This window comes from Marmota marmota, unplaced genomic scaffold (assembly GCF_001458135.2).
Source record: "Marmota marmota marmota unplaced genomic scaffold, marMar, whole genome shotgun sequence".
Taxonomy (NCBI): Eukaryota; Metazoa; Chordata; class Mammalia; order Rodentia; family Sciuridae; genus Marmota; species Marmota marmota.
The window spans coordinates 2,294,002-2,317,865 of NW_026000207.1; the positions used below are offsets into that span (position 1 = coordinate 2,294,002).

The 23,864-nt window shown below is 57.7% G+C and overlaps 2 protein-coding genes and 1 long non-coding RNA gene across 3 annotated transcripts in view; all 3 read left to right on the forward strand.

Annotated features, from left to right (window-relative positions):
* Window positions 1-492, forward strand: part of Tnnt1 (troponin T1, slow skeletal type) — a 9,845-nt gene extending 9,353 nt beyond the window's left edge. The window contains exon 10 of the mRNA XM_048791482.1: window positions 447-492. Coding sequence (XP_048647439.1) covers window positions 447-492 — 46 coding nt within the window. The remainder of the gene's footprint in view (window positions 1-446) is intronic.
* Window positions 493-5,511: 5,019 nt separating this feature from the next.
* Window positions 5,512-22,886, forward strand: Ppp1r12c (protein phosphatase 1 regulatory subunit 12C). Its single transcript, XM_048791483.1, has 21 exons — window positions 5,512-5,644; window positions 5,762-5,790; window positions 9,091-9,221; window positions 9,299-9,417; window positions 15,137-15,296; window positions 17,424-17,568; window positions 17,659-17,733; window positions 18,660-18,733; window positions 18,803-18,930; window positions 19,203-19,276; window positions 19,505-19,663; window positions 19,741-19,808; window positions 20,318-20,398; window positions 20,584-20,674; window positions 20,820-20,903; window positions 20,991-21,127; window positions 21,355-21,454; window positions 21,582-21,686; window positions 21,921-21,971; window positions 22,122-22,172; window positions 22,245-22,886. Exons 1-21 carry the CDS (start codon window positions 5,512-5,514, stop codon window positions 22,329-22,331), a joined length of 2,082 nt encoding a protein of 693 aa, XP_048647440.1. The 3' UTR covers window positions 22,332-22,886.
* On the forward strand, window positions 9,424-11,880 carry LOC125612811. Its single transcript, XR_007343292.1, has 2 exons — window positions 9,424-10,930; window positions 11,542-11,880. It is a non-coding gene; the product is annotated as an uncharacterized LOC125612811 (long non-coding RNA).
* Window positions 22,887-23,864: the final 978 nt, after the last annotated feature.

A 23,864-nucleotide genomic window follows, 5' to 3' on the forward strand; every position in this document is an offset into this window, starting at 1 on the left:
GGGGGGAAGCAGAGATCTTGATCCGCAGGGGACATATGCAATGCTGGGACACTCAGGTTGTCACAACTTGGTGTCCAGGGGGTGGAGCCCCTGGTGAGATTGCGCGACACCCACAATGCACAGTGAGCCGCCTGGTCACCCGTGCCTGGTGGAGAAAGCCTGCTTTACAGATGTCCTGCGCTTCCCGCTCTCTGCCCCCACCCCCGCCACCGCCCTGCCTTGCATATCGCCCACCCGCAGGCCACCCTTCCCCATGGGCATTTCTCTGCACCACAGGTCACCCTGAACTCGCCCACAGTCCCCCATTCCCGTGCTCCCTCAATCTGCCCACCTCTTCCTCTGGGCGGGGGTGGGTGTTTCCCTGGTGGAATTCCTGAATTAAGGGCCTGTGCCCATCTCCGAGGCTGGGAAGCCTCAGCTCCTGATACTGCCTCCTTGTCCCACAGCCGGAAGGGGGCAGGGAAGGGCCGAGTTGGAGGCCGCTGGAAGTGAGGAGCTCTGGAAGTGAGGAGTTCGGACGGCCCCCCTCGAGGTTCCGGGAGCACTGGAGGGCTCCGCCCGTCTGTGGCTTGAAATAAAGGCTCCCCCGAGGCACCTCTTAGTGCTCTGGTGTTAATGTGGGTGGGCGATCTGCTCGTGCTTGACAAGTAGCTATTGCTTGGTAGAGTCACCAGGAAGCACCAAAATGATGTGCGGTGGGACCCTGGCACTCCCCGAGGGGTGGACACCCACAGCTACTCTGCAAAGCTGTGCTCGGGAAGTGAAACCAGGCTGCCCATGACCCAGCAGTTTCTCCCTGGATAGATGCCCTCCAAGACCCTATGCACTCCCGTCACTCCCAAAGGCAGATACCTCCCAGCAGGCCCTCAGCGAGGGAAGGTGCAGGGCAGCGTCATCCCCGGCCAGGCCGGGATGTGGGAATCCGTGGCTCAGTCTTCAGTTAGGGGGTGCTTTTCCACACCAGACAAAATAAGGGCCGTGTTATTGAGGAAGAAGGAGTTATGAGGGTCGAGCAGCTCTGACCTGGCCAGTTCCTTCCACTCCAACACAGGTGTCTAGACTTCAGCACCTGCACATGGAACTCATTCACTTCCTTCCCAAGGACCATAACCCAGGTTCTTAGGGGTGGGAACAAACCTATGAGTCAGACTTGGTTGTGTCTCTGGAAGGGACATAAAGACATAAAGGGACATCCTACAGACATAAAGACAGGTTCTTGCTCCCTGAATCTACAGTGGTGGAAGAGAAACAGGGAAAACGTCATCATTGCCATCATCATGGAGCTGACCTATGGGAAAGGGGGAGGGGAGCACAGGACAGTGGTTGGACAGGAGCAGGGACAGATAGCAACCTGGAAGAGCCGGCTTCCCACCCAGGTCGCACTCCCTCTCTGCAACTGCTGTGTGCTGGGAGGATTCCGCCAGGCCGAGAGCCAAGCCAGCCTTCAGAAGGGTACTGTTCCTGGGGACACCTGTTGCAAAGTCTCTTTCCTGTTGGGCTGAGTTTGGAGACCCAGCTTAGTGTGTCACAGGCAGGCCAGCTCTGGATGTCCCTGATGATATAATCTCTCTTAAACTGTTTCTCTGTGCAAATAACTCTTCTAAGGAGAGTTTTAAAATCAGAGATTGGAGCTGACACCAGAGTCTCCCCTCTGCTCTGAGCCTTATAGGAGTTGGCTTGTTACTTCTGTGTTCTCAGCTCACCCGCTTATCCAACCATCTTTACTGTGCAGACTAGTGTTTGTTTTTCTGCCATCACAGGGGAAGAGGGAAAAGTTTCTTCTTATCGTTCTGAGCTTATTTTTGCTAGCAGTTAGGGGGGGCCTTGGGGTTCTGAGGTAAAGCACCAAAATTCCACTGTTAGTGTTGAGAGAAAACAGCAGTCCTGAGAAGTGTGAAGACTTCAGCACCAGAAAGAGAAGGGCAGAGCTGGGCATGTTGGCTACACCTGTGATCCCAGGGGCTCTGGAGGCTGAGGCAGGAGTATTGCAAGTTTGAGGTCAGCCTCGGCATTTTAGGCAGACTCTAAGCAACAAGGTGAGTCCCTGTCTAAATAAAAAACGAAAACGGCTGGGGATATGGCTCAGAGGTTAAGAGCCCCTGGGATCAATCCCTGGTGCAAAACCAAACAAACAAACAAAGACAGAGGGAGATTTATGCTGTGGGACCTGAGGGTGAAGGTGCATGATGCTGGCACCATCTCTCCAGCTGCAGGAGGCACAGACTAGCCACAGGTCACAGAGCTAGGAAGCAAGTAGAGACAAGATTCAAACTCAGGATGGTCAAATCCAGAGCTGGATTTCACAACCATTGTGGTAGAACAGGATTTTAAAAAAGAAGTTGAGGGCTGAGGTTGTGGCTCAGTGGTAGAGTGCTTGCCTAGCATGTGTGAGGCACTGGGTTCAATTCTCAGCACCACATAAAGATAAAAAAAAAAAAATAAAGGTCCATAAAAAAAATAAGTTGTTGAAGTATAAAGCTAGCAATTGATGTGAAGATTACTAACAGCGCTTATGCTGAGATGTGTCTCACAGACCACTGGGTGGGTTGACCAGATGCCCCAAAGTGTCTTTCCTGCACATAAATAATAGTTGCAAGAACACAGACATATTTACATGAACCCTTGGAAACACAATCGCAGTGCTCATAAACAAGACACGTCCAACCACAGACAGGACCATAAACACACACAATTTCAATACATTACAATTACGAAGAGCCACAGAAACACACACACCCACACTGAACAGCACCATGACGATTTACTTCTTGCTAACCTGAGGAAAGGAGGATGGGGTTCCGCGACTACTACTCAAGATCCATGGGACTGACTCTTTATATGTACGGCCTGCCATCCCCAGCCTCATGGCATCAGTAGCGTCTCTGCATAAGCTAAAGGATTTCATAGTGGACATGCTGCTCCAGTGTCCTTGGGAAAAAGTTTATCACCTCTGTCCAGGTTTTGGCAGCTTTTTTGTGTTCCTATATCAAAGTGTTCATATCCTTCCTAGTTTGGATTTGGGTGCGGGATATTTAACACCAAGGTATGCTTCTGTCTTGGGTCTACTATTAAGACCACTGCCCAAGTCGGGTGCAGTGGCCTGTGCCTATAAATCCAGACTGTCGAGGCTGAGTTAGTAGGTTCACAAGTTCGAGGCCAGCCTCAGCAAATTAGCAAGACTCTGTCTCAAAAACAAAAACAAAACAAAAAAAACATTAACAAAGGGCTGGTGATGTGGCTCAGTGGTTTAGTGTCCTTGAGTTCAATCCCCAGTACCCAAAACCAAAACCAAAACCAAAAACCGGGCTGGGGTTGTGGCTCAGTGACAGAGCGCTTCCTAGCATGTGTGAGGCACTAGGTGCAATTCTCAGCTCCACATATAAATAAATGAATAAAATAAACGTTCATCAGCATCTAAAAAAATATTTAAACAACAACAACAACAACAACAACAAAAAACCCCACCGGCTTTCCAAGCCCACGAAAGCACTTCGTTCCGGACTACAAATCCCACCGTGCAACTAGAGCGGGGGAGCTGGGACTACACTCCCCGGAGGGCTCCGTGGCTGGGAGCGCTGGTGGGGTCGCTGACCTGCGGGGCTCCTCAGTACATAGTGTGCCTAGTGTGCGGACTGGGGACTTCTGGGGCGTGGCCTACATTTCCCAGTGTCCTCCTGGCTCTTAGCCCAGCGCCCTAATTTTACACCTGAAGTCTTACTCCCCGGCAGCCCGAGGCGCGCTCCCCAACCCACCCTGTGGCAAGCTGGGGGTGCTTTGCCTTTAAATGATTTCCGGATTGAAGACTCAATTTCCCATGCGCCCCGGCGTTTCCCACGGCCTAGGGAGTCCATTCATTCAAGTTTTTTCCTCTCGCGGGCTGTGAGCTCAGTTCCAGCCACTGAGAATAAATAGCACCCACACAAGACAAAAGCCCCAGCCCTCGTGAGCGTATTTCTAGTGGAAGGAGGAAGATTAAGAAAGTTGTATGTGGAAAGTCGGTGTCGTGATTGTCCACGCTAGTTCTGTCTTTCAGGATGCTGCCATCTCCCCGGCCCCCAGGCCCGGATAAATAAAGGCCCATAATAAAGTTGTTGAAGTATAAAGCTAGCCCGTCAGCGCGCCGGGGCTGGGGTGGGCGGAGAATCCCCGGCCTTTGTCCCTTTATAGCTCACACTACGCTTCCCAGGATGCCGTGGGGCACCCTGTAGAGTCCGTTTCCCAGCGTTCCACGGTGCACGCCTTCCTCCAGGCGGATCCCGTTTGACGCCTTGGAGCCGCGACTTCCCAGCGTGCCTCCGCGTACAGCAAGCAGAGCAACTTGCGCCAGGGACTCCTTTTCCCAGCGATCCCCGCGGCCCGCTTCTGCCCCGCCCCTTCCCATCGGGCGCTTGGCTTCTCCGCGCTGCGAACTCCGTTTCCCTGCGCGCCCTGGGACGGCGTCGTGACGTCAGCGCGCCGGGCCACGGTCCCCAGGCGGAGCGCGGCGAACAGCAGTTCCCNGGCTCTTCCTGGGAGTCTGAGAAGGTCTGGCGGAGCCTCCCAGCTCCACGCCCCGCCTCAGCCACGCTTTCTTTCCAGGGTCTCCTCTGCTTTCTTCAGTAACCAAACTACAGGGGGCTTAGCAAGGCGAAAAGGCGAGGAGATGGGCTCTGCCCCCAGAGAAGGAAGCTGCAGCCAGGAGGGGGTGCTGAACAGTTCAGGAGCCCAGAAGGAAGGACTGGGGACGGGGCGTTCTGTGCCAATCCTGCTCCTGGTGGCACCAACCTGATACAGAAGCAAACAGAACCAGAGGAAACCCTGGGAACATAAAGTGGCACTAGGTGTAAGACACAGGCAGCAAGCAGGGTGTCTTTAAGGGGACAAGGGGCTCTGGAGGGGGAGGCTCCAGAACCCCTGGGGAGGTGACTTGACACCAGGGTTCGAAGCCTTCAGAGGGGGAAGCTGCCCAAATGAAGAAAGTGAGAGGTGACCCAAATCCACAGAAGGGGAGGGTGTCTGGGCAAAATGACCAAGAGAATAGAGAAGGAGCTCAAAGTCAGAAGTGGGATGCTTTGAGGGTGCCAAGGAAAGGGGAGAATGCAGAGGACAAACACCCCAACAGAAGGCCCAGCTGGGAGGAAAAGGGAGAAGGAAGAGAGAAACTGAGTCCCAGGGTACAGCAGATATGGGAGGTGACCCTACAAGGGAAGATGTGCCTCGAGGAACAAGGTACAGAGCTTAGACGCCGCTGGCCGAGAGGGATGATCCTAGGGCAGCAACAGCCGCGGCAAAGGAAAGGAGGACTGTGGCATAGGTGCAGCCTGACGGTGGCACTGAAGGATCTGAGCCTAGCCAAGGAGGTGGCCAGGCCAGGCGCCGCAGAAGGAAGGAAGCACAGGCCCACGACAGAGGGGGATGCAGCTCCGTGGAAGTAGGACCTGCCTTGAAAAGGGAAACTAGGCCAGCGTAGGCATGGACGCCAGCAGACCTGCAAAACTAAGCGGTACACGTAGGAAAGTGATGGCAGACTAGATGGCAGAGAGGTGGCACCGGTGGAGGTGGCACAGACGAGTGAAGGGCGAGCGGGGTCGGGAAGAGGGCAGTGGTGCGACCCGCCAGACTGAGCTGTCAGAGATGGCTCACGTCCTGCGGAGGACCGCGCAAGGTGTCAGGGGCCAGGCCAGCGAGAGCTGCTCAGCACAGGGACAAGGAAGCTCGAGGCGGGCCGGCGAGGCGAGCTAGCAAAGCGGGCCGGAAGACGGGGCAGCACAAGACTGAAAAGCCAGTGCCGGGAGCAGCGCCCTGCACCAGGTCAGCGCCGCCCTGGCGTCCTCCCTCCTGGGCCCGAGCCACCGCTGCTCCCGGCACTGGCTTTTCAGTCTTGTGCTGCCCCGTCTTCCGGCCCGCTTTGCTAGCTCGCCTCGCCGGCCCGCCTCGAGCTTCCTTGTCCCTGTGCTGAGCAGCTCTCGCTGGCCTGGCCCCTGACACCTTGCGCGGTCCTCCGCAGGACGTGAGCCATCTCTGACAGCTCAGTCTGGCGGGTCGCACCACTGCCCTCTTCCCGACCCCGCTCGCCCTTCACTCGTCTGTGCCACCTCCACCGGTGCCACCTCTCTGCCATCTAGTCTGCCATCACTTTCCTACGTGTACCGCTTAGTTTTGCAGGTCTGCTGGCGTCCATGCCTACGCTGGCCTAGTTTCCCTTTTCAAGGCAGGTCCTACTTCCACGGAGCTGCATCCCCCTCTGTCGTGGGCCTGTGCTTCCTTCCTTCTGCGGCGCCTGGCCTGGCCACCTCCTTGGCTAGGCTCAGATCCTTCAGTGCCACCGTCAGGCTGCACCTATGCCACAGTCCTCCTTTCCTTTGCCGCGGCTGTTGCTGCCCTAGGATCATCCCTCTCGGCCAGCGGCGTCTAAGCTCTGTACCTTGTTCCTCGAGGCACATCTTCCCTTGTAGGGTCACCTCCCATATCTGCTGTACCCTGGGACTCAGTTTCTCTCTTCCTTCTCCCTTTTCCTCCCAGCTGGGCCTTCTGTTGGGGTGTTTGTCCTCTGCATTCTCCCCTTTCCTTGGCACCCTCAAAGCATCCCACTTCTGACTTTGAGCTCCTTCTCTATTCTCTTGGTCATTTTGCCCAGACACCCTCCCCTTCTGTGGATTTGGGTCACCTCTCACTTTCTTCATTTGGGCAGCTTCCCCCTCTGAAGGCTTCGAACCCTGGTGTCAAGTCACCTCCCCAGGGGTTCTGGAGCCTCCCCCTCCAGAGCCCCTTGTCCCCTTAAAGACACCCTGCTTGCTGCCTGTGTCTTACACCTAGTGCCACTTTATGTTCCCAGGGTTTCCTCTGGTTCTGTTTGCTTCTGTATCAGGTTGGTGCCACCAGGAGCAGGATTGGCACAGAACGCCCCGTCCCCAGTCCTTCCTTCTGGGCTCCTGAACTGTTCAGCACCCCCTCCTGGCTGCAGCTTCCTTCTCTGGGGGCAGAGCCCATCTCCTCGCCTTTTCGCCTTGCTAAGCCCCCTGTAGTTTGGTTACTGAAGAAAGCAGAGGAGACCCTGGAAAGAAAGCGTGGCTGAGGCGGGGCGTGGAGCTGGGAGGCTCCGCCAGACCTTCTCAGACTCCCAGGAAGAGCCAGAGCAGCCGCGCGCAGGCCTGATGCTGATCCAGCCCCGAGAGCCTTTCCCCTCTGTGCCTCCCTCAGCCCCTCCCCAGGAGGTTAGGGTCCGGGGCAGCTCATGTATGGAGAGCTCCCTTCTTGGGGCTGGTGTGTCTGGCGTGTCACAGGTGTCCCCTGGGGAGACGCTGCGCCTTCCTTGCCTGCGGAAGCCCCAGTGCTGTGTGGGACATTTTCCTTCTCCGGAGCAGGCTCCCTCCCTGGGTCTGAGTTCTTTAGCAGGCCAGGAGAAGGGTTCAGGCACCGGAGTCTCCCTTCCTTGTCCGTCTCCCGTGCCCTGGCTCCTCTTGGAGCTTCTCTGCGAGGGCTCCTTAGCCCCTTTCCTCTGCATCCCCCAGGCCCCAGGCAACCTCCTTTACTTGGACTCAGGGGGTCCCTCTGTCCTTTCCCACCAGGCGGCCTCCTAGACAAGTCTCCTCCGCCGCGAGCCCTGGCGAGCCTACCCTCCAGGCTTTGCAGGAGGCCTGAAAGGTTGGGTGGTCTGAGGAGAGGGGAGTCTCGCTCAGCGTGGAGGCCAGTGAGAGCTGAGGTTCCATCAGGCCTGGGTGTGGGGGACCAGCTTCCTGGGACTGGCCTGGTGTTAGCACCAGGAATAACCTGGTGACTCCAGAGTTTGAGCTAGTTTTTCCACCTGGCGGAATCCTCCCTGAGCCTGGTCCCAAGCCCCCACTACCTGGCCGGCTATGTTCCTTGAGTGCTCCCGCCTCAGTCCTGCCTCAGGGTGGACAAGACCGGTCCTCTCCTCCCCTCTCCCTGCTTGTGCACCAGTGGGTCTGGAGCAGTAGGGCTGCGAACCAGGATTCTTAGGTCTGAGCTGGGAGAGACTGGGGCCTGGATCCCGGGTCTGAGGGAGGAGGCTGGGCCCGGACCCCCGGGTCTGAGGGAGGAGGAACTGGGCCTGATTCTAGGTCCTTGGTGCCCAGGCCTCAGGCATCTTTCACATGGATGCCTGTGCCTGGCCAGGTCCTTGAAAGGGAAAGACCCATCTCCCTCCTTGCCCCCCCTCCCATCACCATGACAACCGGGTAGAAATAAACGGAGCCCAGAGTTCATCCCGTTCCCAGGGCACATGTGGCCCCCCTCTTGCAGCCTGAGTTTCCATGACTTCATGCTCTTGGCCCTCATAGCTGCCTCCCCTTTCTCCAGATGGGTAGTTTGGGAGAAGAGGGAGTTGGAGGGTTAATTTATTCTGAGGACTCAAAAGAGTTCATGCCCATCCCCTTTCCTTTGAACCCAGTTCAGGTCCCAGTGCTCACCCACATCCACATGGACTCCAGCCCCACTCCCTCCTCTGGCCCTCAGTGCTGTGCTGACTTGGTGCGGGCTCTGGTTTCCCTGAGCTTTCAGTTGCTCAGGCCAGGAGGATCAGAAAGGATGGCCGAGTGCACAGTAGGCCTCTGGCTGCTAGAGGGCCTTCTGCTTGGGCCTTGGGCACAGGGAACATGCCCCTTGTGGGAATCTTGCCCTCGAACCTGGTTGTCTTGGGGATGTGGTGACTTTACCAGCCTGGCAGAGTCCTGGCTCCCCTCAAGGATAGTCCCTGGAGGGTCTGCGGCCAAGTGTTCTCCAGCCTGGCTGGGCCTCACCCCTTAGAACACGGGAAGCCCTGTCTTGCAGGTAGTGAGTGTGGATTGTGCTCTGTCACAGTGCCATCGAGGCGTTCCATACAGGATGTGGTATCCTGTCCCTTCTCTATCTGGGTCCTGTTCAGGCTGCTGAAGTCCTCTTGTCTCCACTGAACTCTGGACACCCAGCTGGCTTAAACGGCTGGGTGACCAGAGGAGCCTCAGGGCCTGTGCTAGTGGCCATCAGGGCCCTTTTCTCCAGGGCCACTCTCACTGGACCCTGGGTCTGCTTCGTGGTCCTTTTCAGGAGTCCTGCCTTGCTGGGCCTCCATGCAGGACAAGGTGAGGCCCAACTGATTTGTCCCCACCCCAGGCCTGCATCGACGAGAACCTGGAGGTGGTGCGCTTCCTAGTGGAGCAGGGTGCCACTGTGAACCAGGCCGACAATGAGGGCTGGACACCCCTGCACGTGGCTGCCTCCTGTGGGTACCTGGACATTGCCAGGTGAGGCAGGGGGTGGGCAGGACCTGGACTGGGTGGTGGGCCCAGACCTGGCAGCCCTGACCTGCCCTTGCCTCCAGGTACCTTCTGAGCCATGGGGCCAACATTGCCGCCGTCAACAGTGATGGTGACCTGCCCCTGGACCTGGCCGAGTCGGACGCCATGGAGGGGCTGCTGAAGGCGGAGATCGCCCACCGAGGTGGGCCTCTGTGTTACATGCAGGTCGAGTGCTGCCATATCAGGCTGCCTGGGTGCAGGCCCAGCCCACCTCCAGGCTTCTCTGGCATTTCTGTGCTTCTGTTTCCTGTTTGTGAAGTGGTGGGTTTAGTGCTTGTGCTTGGGGAGATCTCCCAGGTTGCTGTGCACGGGAGAGCGCACCCCCTTGTTGGCTGCATGAGAGCCAGAGGTGGTGTGTTTTCTGAGGGGGAGCAGAGGCCTACAGGGGTCTTTGGGCACTGGTCTCCCCTGAGGTCTGAGGGTTGTGTACCCTGGGTTCTTCCAGTGGGGTTCAGGAGCCTGTTCAGTCTCTGTGTGGTAGCACTTGTGTCTCTAGGGAGGGGGTGTCCTGCTTAGAAAGGCTCTCCAGGGCTAGGTGAGGGTGCGAGTACCTCATCTTCCTGAGAAGTGTGTTCAGGGGCTGGTTGGTGTAAACTGAGGGGCCACAGCTCCCCAGTTCAGGGATAGAAGCAAGGATTTCCAGGAGCATGTTGGGTGGGGGATGCTGAGCAGCCCATTTTGGTCCCTGGGAGCAGGGGACACCTGAGGGATGCCCCTGGAGGAGCCCTGGTTGCAAGTGTGGCTTCTGCAGCCTGACTGGGCTTGGTTCCCAGTGCCACCTGTGGCCAGCTGTTTGACTCCAGTGTTCCTGAAGCTCGGCTTCTTTAGTTCATAAAGCAGGGACAATGCACCTGTCACCTTGTCAGGGCCCAGTGCGGTCACGGTGCTACCTGTGGGTCTGGAGGACCATTTGGGAGGTAAGGGAGGCCGGCGAGGAGCAGAAGCTGGAGGTGGTGCCCAGATTCCTGGCTCGTCTGCCTTGCACGTCTCTGCCTGGGTGGAGAGGCCTATGGGCTGGGCACTGGCATGTTGAGCAGGTGGGATGGAGGCCATGGGAGGTTGGGAGCTGCCCTTGGGGCTCAGTGGGGGAGGCCATACCGTCAGCTGCAGAACTGGGCTCTGCCCTCCCGTCTCCTTACTTTATTTTGGAAAAACTTAATTCTCACAGAGGTAGTGTGATAAATGCCCGCGTAACCTCTGCTGATAGTCACTGTTTTAAAAGCAGTTTTTAAAGAAATAATTCACATATCCTGTAATCTACCCATTTGAAATGCACAATTCAGTGGTTTTTACTACATTCAGAGTTGTGCAGTCAGTACCATGAGAGGAACCCCACAGGCCTTAGCCCTCCCCCAGCTCCACCCCAAGCCCTAGGCACCCACTAGCCTGCTTTCTGAGTGGATGCCCCTCGTGGGCATCCCCAGGTGGGGTCCAGTGTTGAGGGTCCTCTGATGGTGTGCATGCTCACACTCCCCTTCCCATCCTCCTTCTCACTTCCTTCTTCCCATACATAGAGACATAAACGCATTTCTTTTTTTCCTTTCCTCCCTCTCTCCATCCCATTTCTGAGCCACTTTGAGACTGCTGCAGATTGAACTCTTGGCCCCTGATACGCAGCTGGCGTCTCCAACAAGGACAGTCACTGCACACCCCTTGTAGGTCTTCACCTGGAGTCCCCAGACCTGGGGGTGGGGTGGGGCATGAACGTCCAACATTCTGTGTTATCTGAAGAAATGGCAGAAATTGTAGTTGACCCCAGCTTCTCAGAGGGGCCCACACTCCATTGCTGTGGGGCAAAGGAGAGGCTGAGGAACGATATATGGTTGGGAAATGTTGGCTTATAGGATTAGCCAGGAACAAAGGACAGTGGCACTACTGGAAGGACCTCAGCTATGGGGCTGGGCTGGGATGCTACCCCAAGACCACGGCCCCAAGTGTCAGGGCCTCTGCTGACAGTTGCAAGGCCTGGATTGCAGCCTGCACCCCAGCTGCAAAGAGGCTTTTGTCCCTCCTGCTGGCCCTCAGCATCCAGGAGATGGAGAATCCCCTGGGGACTGGTCCTCCTGACAGCTCCTTCTGTCCTAGGCAGCCGTCCCCTTCCCTGTTCCCCTTTCTGGGGCTGCTGTGCAGTGGAGGTTCCGACGACAGCAGGGGCCTAGGCCAGCTTACCTCAGGCCCCTGGTCCAGGGAGTGGAGTGCTGAGGCAGGCAGGGTGTTCTCCACCCTGGTGCAAGTCAGAAAAACGGTGCACACACTGCATTCACAGCACAGCCCTGAGCGACCTGACGGTGGATAGATGAAATGCGACCCATTCACACCATGGGAACTCTTGACACGGCTACAGCAAGGCTGAGACCTGAGGGCAGCCAGTAAAATGAGCCCAGTCCACAGACAGTCCCGGGTGATTTCCACTTCTGTGGGTAACCTTGAATCCCCTGCCAGCTAGGTCACGCCTATAACCCTGGAAACTCAGGGAGGTTGAGGCAGGAGGATCCTGTGTTCAAAAGCAGCCTCATCAACTTATCGACACCCTCTCTCAAAAAGTAAAAAGGGCTGTTGATTGGCTCAGTGGTTAAGCGTCCCTGGGTTCAATCCCTAATACAAACAAAAACAAAACCCCACAAAAACCCTCCCCAGAAAAATCAGAGCTGGGCATGGTGATGCCTGTCTGTAACCCCAGTGTCTGGGGAGGCTGAGGCAGGAGGATTACAAGTTCAAGGCCAGCTTTTGCAAGACCCTATCTCAAAAAATTAAAACATTTAAAAAAGTCATTCTAGTATTTTTGGCAGTGCCGAGAGGCTTAAGCCCACTCCAAAGACAGAATGGATGAAGCAGTGACCTACCAGTGGGTGATCTGAGCAGGGGACAGCAGACCTTTTCTGAAAAGGGCTGGACAGTAGACATTCCAGGGCTGATGTCTTGACTGGTCTCCCAGCTGCTGCAGAGGGAAGAGGGCCTGGGTCATGTGAGAAAGAACAGGCATGGGTGGCTGTGTGCCGCTAAGGCTCCGCCTGCAAACGTAGGTGGCCTCTGGAACAGGCTGGCTGTGGAGGTGCTGAGGCACAGTGGGGTCTCGGGAGGCACGAGTGGGCCCTCGGTTTCCATCTGGGATGACCAGAATGCTCAGGCCTGGGTAGTAGCACTGGTTGCACACTTGGTGGATATCCCCAAAGGACTCTGCCCTTTCAAATAGGGAAATGGTGTGTTTTGTCTTGTTTATTTTACCACCACCATGAGAAGCGAAAAACAAAACGGGTGCCCGTGCCTGCAGACCACAGTTTGCCAACGCTAAGCAAGAGACCTCACCAACACCTCAGCAAAGGTTGAGGGAGCAGAGTGAGTTGGAGAAGGCGACACACGCACACGTGTGCACGCTTGTGCTTGGCACGCTGCTGGCCAAGTAGAAAGTGAACTCCGCCTTCCCCTCCCTGTGGGAGAACTTGTGCCCCAACAGGGGGCTCCACTGAGGAAGGGGTGGGGCGAGAGGGTGTGTCCAGTGTCACCCCAGTGTTCTCCAGGACCCTCCAGGCACCAGATGGCTCTAGCCAAGGAGACAGGCCTGAAGTCACTGTCCCTGCAGTCACCCAGAAGGCCCGACTGACCATCTTGGAGCTGAGACCTAGAGCCTGGGTGGATTTGGCCTCCATAGGACCAGGACAGTATCACAGTTTCCAGGATTGCATGTGTTGGATCCCATTTATTGGTTTATGGCAGAAGTTTGCCATATGTAGTCAGGGCACAAGCAACAGCATATATTCATTGTGGCAAACTCGGGGGCCAGAGGGAGTGGAGTGAGATTGGGATAAGGCACACAGCCCTCATGTTGGCTCTGTGATATTTATATTTTTGGTACTGGGGATTGAACCCAGGGGTGCTTAACCATTAACATTCTGTGTTAATGGTTTTCTTTTTCCTTTTGTTTTTCGAGACAAGGTCTTAGGGTCATGACTGGCTGTGGACTTGTGATCCTCCTGCCTCAGCCTCCAGAGTCACTGGGATTACATGAGTGCACCACCATGCCCCACTGTAATATTTACTTTTTAAGCTGGTGGTGGTACATGAGGGTTCTTTGCAATTGCCATCCAGGGGAAATGCAATGTAGTGACCAAAAGACTAAAATTTTAAGTTGATGCATTTTTAACAATAAAAAGAAACTGGGGTGCCAGGCATGGAGGTACAGACCTATAATCCCAGGATTTTGGAAGGCCGAGGCAGGAAGATTGCAAATTCAAGGCCAGCCTAGGCAATTTAGTAAGACCCTGTCTCAAAATATAAAAAGGTTTGAGGACATAGCTCAGTGGTTCAATCCCCAGCACTGCAAGGAAAAAAAAAAAACAACATATTAATCTTAATAATTTATCTTAGGGCTAGGGATGTACTGAGTGGTAGACTGCTTGCCTAGCATGCATCGTACCCTAGGTTCCCTGCTTCAGAAGTAAAAAGCCAGGTGCAGTAGCCACACTTGTAAACCTAGCAACTTGGGAAGTTGAGATGGGAGGAATGAAAGTTTAAAACCAGCCTCAGCAATTTAGTGAGAGCCTGTCTCAAAAAGAGCTGGGCACAGTGGCACACACCCGTAATCCCAGTGGCTCAGGAGGCTGGGGCAGGAGGATAGTGAGTTCAAAGCCATTTTTAGTACTTAGTGAGACCCAGTATCTAAATATAAAAAAGGATGGGGATGTGGCTCAGTGGTTAAGTGTTCTGGGTTTAATCCTGGTAACAAAATACATACATACAGCTGGAAATGTGGCTCAGTGGTTAAGTGCCCCTGGGCTCAGACCCAAATGCCTAAATAAAGAAATGCTTATTTAGTTCAGTATACCCAAAATATTGTTACATATTGTAATCAGTTTTAAAAAAAACTTCATGAGCCACGGGGTATGATGGTGCACACCTCCCAATGGCTTGGGAGGCTGAAGCAGGAGGATGGTGAGTTCAAAGCCAGCCTCAGCAATAGAGAGGCACTAAGCATCTCAGTGAGACCCTATCTCTAAATAAAATACAAAGTAGGGCTGGGGATGTGGCTCAGTGGTTGAGTGCCAAGTTCAATCCCTGGTACTGCAAAAAGGAAAAACTTAATGGCATGGTCTCCTTACCTTCTTTTTCCCATATATCAAAATCCAGCAGGCACTTTACACTTCCAACACATCTCCATTTAAACTAGCTGCATTGCAAGGGCTCAGTAGCTATCTGAGGCTGTTGGCTCAGTGCAGCATCTTGGTAACAAAAATTGCACAATTGGAAGGTAAGAGGGCTGGGATGTGGCTCAGTGGGAGAGCAGTGGCTAGTGAGTGAGGTCCTGGGTTCCACCCCAACACTGCAACCACACACAATAGGCCAGGATAGTCGTCCCAGGGAAGAAATAGTCCCTAGAAAGATACCTGTTCGCCTCCCATCTCTGGAGGTGCTCTTGACAGCGTAGGTGGGTCAGCCGGCCCCTTGAGCCTGCCTGGAGCCATGCGCAGCCAGCTTTTCAGTGTTCTGACCTCGGGAGCCTGTGCCTGTATTAGCAGCCCATGGAGCTGTCTGCTCTACCTGTTGGTGGGCAGTGCAGTTGCGGGTGGTGAGCAGCGGGGCACGTGCCCAGCGTGTGGCGATCTGCTTGGTGTCACACTCCTACCCGCTGTGCTCGGGTCTCGGGTTGGGTTGCGGTGATGCAGGGTGGGTGCCCACCAAGCCTGGGTTTGCTCAATGAGCGCTGGGTTTTCCTTTGCAAAGAGTGAAGGCGGCTCCCTGACTGGATGGGAGAAGGGCCAGGTGCTCAACAGCCTGCCAGAGACCCTGGGGGCACACAGGGCTGGCCCTTCCTGCTGATCTGTGGCCACGCACAGGCCCACCTGTTACCCCTTCTCGTGCTCCAGGTGTGGATGTGGAGGCAGCCAAGCGGGCCGAGGAGGAGTTGCTGCTCCATGACACCAGGTGCTGGCTGAACGGGGGCGCCATGCCCGAGGCCCGGCATCCCCGCACGGGGGCCTCTGCCCTGCACGTGGCCGCCGCCAAGGGCTACATCGAGGTGATGAGGTGAGCCAGCCGCAGCCCTCTGCCGTCTCTGGCTCCTGTGCTGCTGTACTTTTCTTTGCGACTTCCAGGCCGCACCTGCGAGTTCCCCCTGAACACCGCTGAGCTGCACCATGGTCTTTTCATTGTCATTCACTGTGAACTTTAACATCTGTGATCTTTCTTTGATCTGTGGATTTAGAAGTGGGTCCTTAATTTTCAAGTTTGCGGAAATTTCTAATTATCATTTCATTACTGATCCCCTGGCTTAATTGCACTATGGCCAGAAAACTAAATCCGAGCCAGGCACGTGGCACACACCTGTAATCCCACCTCCTGGGGAGGCTGAGACAGGAGGATCACGAGTTTAAAGCCAGCCTTAGCAGTGGTGAGGTGCCGGGCAACTCAGTGAGACTCTGTCTCAATACAAAATACACACACACAAAAAAAAAAAATAGGGCTGGGGATGTGGCTCAGTGGTCGGGTGCCCATGAGGTCAATTCCCAGTACCAAAAAAAAAAGAGAAAAGAAAATGGACCCTGTATGACCCAGCTGTTCGGTTTGTGGTATTTGAATTATACCAGGGTGTGTAAGCTGGGCAAGAACTGCACTACCAGGTGTGGCATTTGTGCTGGGCTCATGGTGGCCATGTAAGTGTGCTGTTAGACCTTCCGTGTCCCAGAAGTGTGTCCCCTTATTCTCTCAGGCACTGTGAAAGGTGTGTTACAATTTCTCACTACAAGACAATCATGGTGGCACGTGCCTGTGATCCCGGCTGCCCAGGAGACTGAGGCAGGAGGATCACAAATTTGAGGCTAGCCTTTGTAACTTAGTCAGACTCTGTCTCAAAGTGGAAAGAAAGGGCTGAGGTGTAAGGTGTAGCGCAGTGGTGTAGTGCTGGCCTAGCGCACATGAGGCCCTTGGTTCAGTGCACAGTGTTGCTAAACCACAGGAGAGGTGGAGAGTAGCAGTAAGCTCGTCTCTGATACCCGTTAGGTGCTGGGGGCACGGTGATGGGACAGATCTGGGCCCGCTGGGGAGACGTGCTGGGTTCCGCCTTTCTGCTCAGGGGCCTTCCTGTGCTCTGTAGCACGTTAAGCTGCATCCTTGCCCATGAGATGCCAGAAGCACATCCCCCAGGTGTGAGAAGTGGCTCTGGACACTGTCCCATGTCCTCTGGGGGTGGCAGCATTCCAGTTGATGGCTGTGACTTGGAAGTGTAGACTAGGGACAGGGAAGATGAGTGCGATGGGAGAGGCCTGCGTGGGATTTGGTGGTCAGGAGGCAGCTGGTGAGAGGGGTCGCCTGCTGCAGGCCCCGGCACAGGCACCAAGTGGGCAGACAGCCAGTGCAGGCCCAAGGCACAGGTGCGTGGAGACACGGAAGCCGGGGGTCCAATACAGCCTGCGGGAGGCAAGTGGCAGAGTCTGCAGGGCCCACAGAGTGCCTGGAGTCCAGCCACCGGGGGTCATCCCCACCTGCCTTTCTTACGACAGACTGGAGCTCCAGCTCCCTCAAACTAGGCTCCTCCTACCCTATTTTGAATTTGAGGCATTCTCTGGACTCACAATCCTGCCTGTGGCCTTGACTGAGCTGTTGGGGACATGACCCTTCGCTGGTGAGCTGGCTTGGCCAGGAGTTGCTGGGCCAGGCTATTCTGCAGTCAGGGGGTCTCCTGCACCTGGTGGGATATGAGCGGCCCTGCCCTACCCCTAAGCCATGGCATCCAGCGGAGCCTCCAGCCGTGTGGTGTGTGAGCATCACACCACTGAGCACCACTGCCCAAGCCAGCGGGGTCCCAGCATTCAGGCCCCAAGATGGCCCCTTTGGGGGGGTCTCTTCTTCTTCACAGGCTGGAGGCCTGAAAGGGGGAGCCTTGCACCCACCTCCTCTGGGGCTGCCCCTGGATCCCATACCAGCTGACCTGAAAAGTTTCCTCTCTGGGCATGAGGACCAGGCTCCAGAGGCTGGCCAGGGTGGGTGGCCCAGGGTCCTTTGGCGGGAGAAGCCTGGGCAGTGGCTGTTCCCCAGTGGATCCAGGAGTGCTGGGATATAGTACGGACTGGTACCATGGCCACAGCACAGCTGGCTTGTCAGCCCTTAGCCCAGACATCCCACTGTGGTCCTTGACCCCAGCCTCCCCGTCCCCAGGCTGCTCCTGCAGGCAGGCTATGACCCAGAGCTCCGGGATGGGGATGGCTGGACTCCTCTGCACGCGGCGGCCCACTGGGGCGTGGAGGACGCCTGCCGCCTGCTGGCCGAGCACGGTGGCGGCATGGACTCGCTGACCCATGCGGTGAGGCCAGTGCCCAGGCGGTGGCGGGTGGGGTGGGAGAGAGGTGCCTGCCCCTCATTTGTCATCTGTTCCTCTCCTACCCCCACCCAGGGGCAGCGTCCCTGTGACCTGGCTGATGAGGAAGTGCTGAGCCTGCTGGAGGAGCTGGCCCGGAAACAGGAGGACGTGAGTCTCAGGCCAGGTCCCTCCTTTCCCAGCAGCTCCAGGGAGGCGGCTGGGGAGGACCGCCTCGTGCCCTGACACTCTCTGCCACAGAGTGCTCTTCCTGCCTGGTGACCCAGCTCCAGCAGAGGACTGTGAATGGGGCACAGCTGCAGCTAGAGGAGGGGGGTGAGGGGCACAGTGCTTCCTGCTACCTAGTGGCAGGCAGAGGGATGCTGTGGGGGCTGTGTGCCTTGCTCAGGGCCAGCTCTGAGGCCTGTCACCCCAGTTGTCCCCAGCCAGCCCCAGGCGGGCCTCATTGCTGGGAAACAGTGTAGAGGAGGCGTGGGCCACTGTGGGATGCCAGATGGCCTGGGCACGGGCCTGGGGTGCTGGGGAACACTTTCTGGAGGACAGCCCCTGGAGCACTCAGCACTTCCCCTGGGTGAAGGTGCAGAGATGGACAACAGCAGCCTGGGATGCTCTGTCCTCTGCTCACCAGGGCTGACCCTGGGGCAAGCCCTGAGCTGGGGGCCAGGACTACCTGTCCATCCCGGGGGCAGCAAGGGTTGGGCTAGTGTCCTGGTGTGTGAGGACAGGGAGAAGGGTTGAGCAGGTGTCCCTGGGAGCCAGAAAGTCCCTTTTCTGGAGACTGGAGGCTAATCCTGGGGTGGGTGCACGTGAGGACAGGTGTCAGCACCTGCCTGTGGCAGCTCTGGTCTGCTGGACCAGGGCATCTCCTCTTCAGGTGCTGCCTGGCCAGGTGTAGGCCACTTGAGTAAATCACAGATCCTCCACTGCCCAAGAAACAGCTCTCTGTGGTTGGTGCACCCTGCATGAGATGCCCCTGGCACCACTGGGACCACGGCTGTGTGGTGGCCCTCGGGTTGGGAGGTGCGACACAGGGCCAGCCAGCACCATCTCCCAGCAGTCTCCTTCCCTCCTTGCAGCTTCGGAACCAAAAGGAGGCATCTCAGAGCAGGGGCCAAGAGCCCCAGGTGCCCTCCAGCACCAAGCACAGGAGGTAGGCAGAGGAGCCCCAGGGGAGGACAGCCCCCCGGGCGCGGTCACCCACACCTTCTCCTATCCCCAGGAGCTCTGTGTGTCGCCTGAGCAGCCGTGAGAAGATCTCCCTCCAGGATCTGTCCAAGGAGCGCAGGCCCAGTGGGGCAGGGGGGCCTCCCATCCGGGACGAGGATGAGGGAGAAGAAGGCCTCACAGGTGGGGCCATAGTCTAGACCCCTGGGTCTGAGGGAGGAGGGCTGGGCCTGGACCCCTGGGTCTGAGGGAGGAGGGCTGGGCCTGGACCCCTGGGTCTGAGGGAGGAGGCTGGGCCTGGACCCCGGGTCTGAGGGAGGAGGCTGGGTCTGGACCCCTGGGTCTGAGGGAGGAGGCTGGGCCTGGACCCCTGGGTCTGAGGGAGGAGGGGCTTGGATCTCGGATTATCAGCAGCTGGTAATTGTGTAACTTCCACCCATGTTCCCACACCACAGAGCCACCCCCTACAGAACCCAGAACCCTCAATGGCGTGTCCTCCCCACCTCCACCTAGCCCTACGAGCCCTCTGGTTAGTGTGGGTGTCCAGAGGTCCTGGGAGGCCATAAAGCCTGTTGGCCTCTGGGCAGAGTGGGTGGGTTGAGACTGTCCACACCTCCTGGACAACTGAGTGCCTTTTCTGGTGGCTCCTCCAGAGCTGGTGGGAGTGGGGGTTTGTCATGGACCTCCTGGGGTCAGCACTGGGAGCCTCTGAGGAGAGGGGTCTTTCTCCATAACCCAGACCTCCTTCTTCGCCCAGCCGCCCCAAGAGACCCCCTTCTCCAGGCGTTTTCACCTGCAGAAGACAGGGAGCTCTGGTGCTCTGGGTCCCCCGGAACGGCGGGGAGCCGAGGCAGCCCCTGGGGCCGGGCTGCAGCGGTCGGCCTCCTCCTCCCAGCTGGAAGGGACCACTGCTCAGGTAGGCAAGTGAGGTGGGCAGGGACGGCCCTGCCTCCCCAGGAGATACCCTCTCTTGCTCTCCTCCTCTCTCTGCAGGCCACAGAGCCTCATCTTGCCAGAATTCCCCTGACTCCCTCACGGAAGGTGCCAGAGCCCTCTCCACTGTGAGCTCCAGGGGACCCTGGGCGGGGGGACAGCAGGTCTGGGTCCCAGGCCTAGCAGCAGCATCCTGAGCAAGTCCATTTGCTCCCTGGGCTACTTTTTCTCCTCCCCCAACACTGCCTCGGTTCCCTTTGGCAAGTCAAGTACAAGCTCAGAACTTGAGGTCCACTGTGACCTGCTGGCCTCTCCCTCTCCTGCTCCAGGGCCTTTGCTCTGCCTCCCCTCACATACTGGGGCTTCCCCCTCCTCCCCTTGGGGTCTCTCTTCACATGTCCCCACTACCTGAGTCCCTCCTGGTCCTCCCCTGTCTCTTTCATCCAGTGCAGCCGCTCAGCTTTTGCTCAGCTTTTGGGCTGTTGCCTGCCTGGTGCCCCTGCTCAGAGCTGAGTGTCCCAGCCGCCATGACTGGGCTCTTGACTCCACTGGAGTAGTCCTTGGGGAGGGAATGGATCCACACGGCCTGGGGCTGCCCAGCTTCCTCCTTCCTCAGTAACTCCTCTCCCTCCTGCAGGAGAGAGCCTGGATCCCCAGTGAAGCCACATGTCCCCACAGCCTCTGCCGCATCCCCAGCTGACTCCCGGGACCGTAGAAGGTAGAGGGGCCAGGGCAGGGAGCCCTGCGAGGGGGAAAAGTACATTGCCCGGGAGCCCCGGGCTCTGGGGGCTCTGAGGGACACCAAGTCCCAGGGCTTGTTGGGAAGTCCTCTATACTTGACGCCTGGAGAGGGAAGGGGGACAGCTCCAAGGAATGCTCCCTGAGGTCCGGTCCTTCACGCAGGTCCTACCAGATGCCTGTGCGGGATGAGGAGTCTGAGTCCCAGCGGAAGGCTCGCTCCCGCCTCATGCGCCAGTCTCGGAGGTCCACCCAGGTGTGGGGGGCTGACTGCGCTCCGGGCCTGGGGCTGCGGGAGGAGGACTGGGGTCTGAGCCCCTGGGGCCTGAGGGGTGGGGGTGGGTCTGGACTCCCCGGTCAGGTGGCCAGGGCTGGGGCCCACTCTGCCTTCTCTCTGCCAGGGTGTGACTCTGACAGACCTAAAGGAGGCTGAGAAGGCGGCAGGGAGGGCCCCAGAGCCAGAGCAGTCGCCCCTGCCCGGCCTGGTGAGCAGGGTCGGCCCTGGCGGGTGGCAGTGGGCGGCAGAGGGCGGTGCAGACGCATCCAGCCGACTCCCACCCCTTCCCCGGCAGGAGCCTGCCCCGTCCCCCAGGCCCCGAGTCCCNATTCCTGCCCCTCCCCAGCAGAGGCGCCCGACGGGCAGGGCCAGGGACCAAGGGCAGCCAGGGACTACCAGAAGGTCGGCAAGGAGCGGAGGGGCCCCGCGGAGGTGAGGGCGCTCAGGTGGACCTGGGGGCGGGCGGGCGGTGCCCCCTCCATGTCCGGTTGAACCCCCCTCGCCCTTCCTCAGGGGGAGGAGGCGGAGCCGGCAGACGGCAGCCCCGAGTGCAGGTATGCGCTGGTGGACGGGGCTGGGTGGATGGGGGCTGTCTGCGGGCTGCGCCTTGGTGACCTGTGACCACAAAGCCTGTGACGCCTGCCCGCCTCCCATTCCAGTATTCCCGATGGTGGCCCCTCAGCCCGCAGGCAGCGCGTGCAGCGTGACCACCTGGAGCCCAAGCCCGAGCCCGAAGAGCCTGAGGGGGGATTCAGGAAGGTGCGAGAACCCACCCCACTTGTGTTCACCTGCCCACTGCCCTGGCCCTGTTCGAAGCTCCACCTGCTGGAGGCCCTGCCCTTCCCTGGCCCCCGCCCTGACCTTGCTGGCCTTCTCCTCGCCCCAGCTGTATGCAGAGCTGCGCAGGGAGAACGAGCGCCTTCGTGAGGCCCTGACTGAGACCACGCTGCGGCTGGCACAGCTCAAGGTGGAGCTGGAGCGGGCCACGCAGGTGAGAGTGCCAGGCTGCAGCAGCAGGGGCCAGCGCACCCGGTACTGGGCCTCTGGGCTAGGTCCTGAGCTACAGCTCCGGGTTCCATCTGGGCCTAGCTTTTACGTGGCCTGTCATGTCCCTGGCTTCCGCCTGACCTAGGGACAGGAAGGCCTGGGCCAGCATCCTGCACTGTCCTCACCACAGCAGGCCCTCGGTCTTCCTGACCCTGTGCCTTCTCTCTGTTCTGGCCAGCGGCAGGAACGCTTTGCTGAGAGGCCGGCCCTCCTGGAGCTGGAGAGATTTGTGAGTGGGGGCAGCTAGGGTGGGAGCTACTGTGTCCCCAGCCTTAACCCCTGTGGGTCTGGACCAGGAGGGCCACACCGACCTGCCCCCTTGTCTGCCCCGCCCTGAGTTCTCAGCCCACTGGCTTCTGACCTTGCCTGCTGATTCCAGGAGCGCAGGGCCCTGGAGCGGAAGGCTGCGGAGCTGGAGGAGGAGCTGAAGGTGGGTGCTGGGATGCTGTGGGCGGGTCACAGCCTGCCCAGGGCTGCCCGCTGATTCTGTTCCATGACCCAGGCCTTGTCTGATCTCCGGGCTGACAACCAGCGGCTCAAGGACGAGAACGCAGCACTGATCCGGGTCATTAGCAAACTGTCCAAGTGACTTGGAGGACTTTTCCTGCACCCGTATTTATACAGCTGCTTCTGCCACACGCACCCTTCCCCGAGTGAACACGAGTGACAGGGCTCCAGGGGAAGTCACTGAGAAGCCATACTGCCTCTTGGGGCCTCAAGACTGGGAGGGAAGCTCAGAGTTCCCAGGAGCCAAGGGGGCCATCTGAGGCCAGGATGGAGGTGGGAGGCTGAGCCAGGTAGGGGGATGTTGCCAAGAGGGGACTGGGGCCAGAAATGGGACCAGGAAGGACACAGGACCAAGAATTGCCAGGGTAGTAGTCAGGACCAGAGTGGCTGTCCCGGTGGTCCCCACCTCACGTGTGATGCCACCCCAGCACTCTCCCCCTCCCGAGCAGGGATCCAGCAGTGTGCCAAGAGATCCACCGGCCTCCGCCAGGTGGGCCTGTATATAGGGTCCATGTGCAATAAGGAGGGACGTCTTCTATTTTTTGCTGCCCCCTCCTTACCCATTGTCTGGGGAGGGGGAGAAGGTATTTTCAAGATAAAGCACAGGCACCACAAATAAAAGTCGTGATGTTGCCAATGGCTTTGTCCCAGCTGGTGCTGGTCTCCTGCTTCTGTACCCAGGTTGTGTGTGTCTGTGACCAAACCAGTGGGCCAGTTGGGGGTGGGGTGCTGAGGGTTAGGTGCTCACGGAGTGGGGTGGCCACTTCGGAAAGAGTAACCGGCTGGAGCAAAGACCCCAGACCAGGCTAACATGACCGCTGGCAAGGTGGGCAGGCTCACCTGGGAAGGACCACTATCCCTGAGCACAGCTGAGGGACTCAGGGTTGCCACAATCCCTTGGAAGCAAGTCCCATTTAAAATGAGGGGTGATTGACAGGGAAGTCTGGGGTCTGGGCTTCTCGGAGGGAGGCGGCTGGCAGGAGAGTGGTCCTGCAGTGGTGTCTTCTAAGATGGGCTTTGCACGTGTGCCTGCTCGGCAAATTCTGGCCACATCCTATGGGCCAGGTCCTGTTCTGCCTGCTGGTGTTCAGTGGTGGACAAACCAGATGAAGATCTAGTTTGCTCCAGGAGGGGAGGCATCCAGGGACAACATGGACATATTTCATCCAGTGTTCAGGGCCACTCCATGAAAGAGACCAGCATGGACAAGGAGAGTCAGCTCTTGTTATTGTGCTCAGTGCATGCAAAGAGCATGACCTAGGTCCCTCTGGGGAGTAATGTCTTGGCCCCTTCCTCAAGGAACTTACAGTCCAGGAGGAAGGTGAGCAGTGCTCAAAGAACCACAGAGTCCCTGCACAAGAGGGTAGACTCTGTCCTTCCAGCTGCTGGGTCTTAGTCTCTGATCTCATCTTGGCAGGCTGTGGGACCCCGAGTTACCTACAAGGGCTGCTCCCGGTGATGGTTCTGTGAACAGTTGTCCGCTTCTAATTCTTACCAGGGGTGGAAACCAGGTGTGCTTAACCACTGAGCAACACCCCTAGCCCTATTTTTAAGATTTTATTTGGAGATAGGGTCTCACTAAATTGCTTAGGGGCTTTCTAAATTGCTGAGGCTG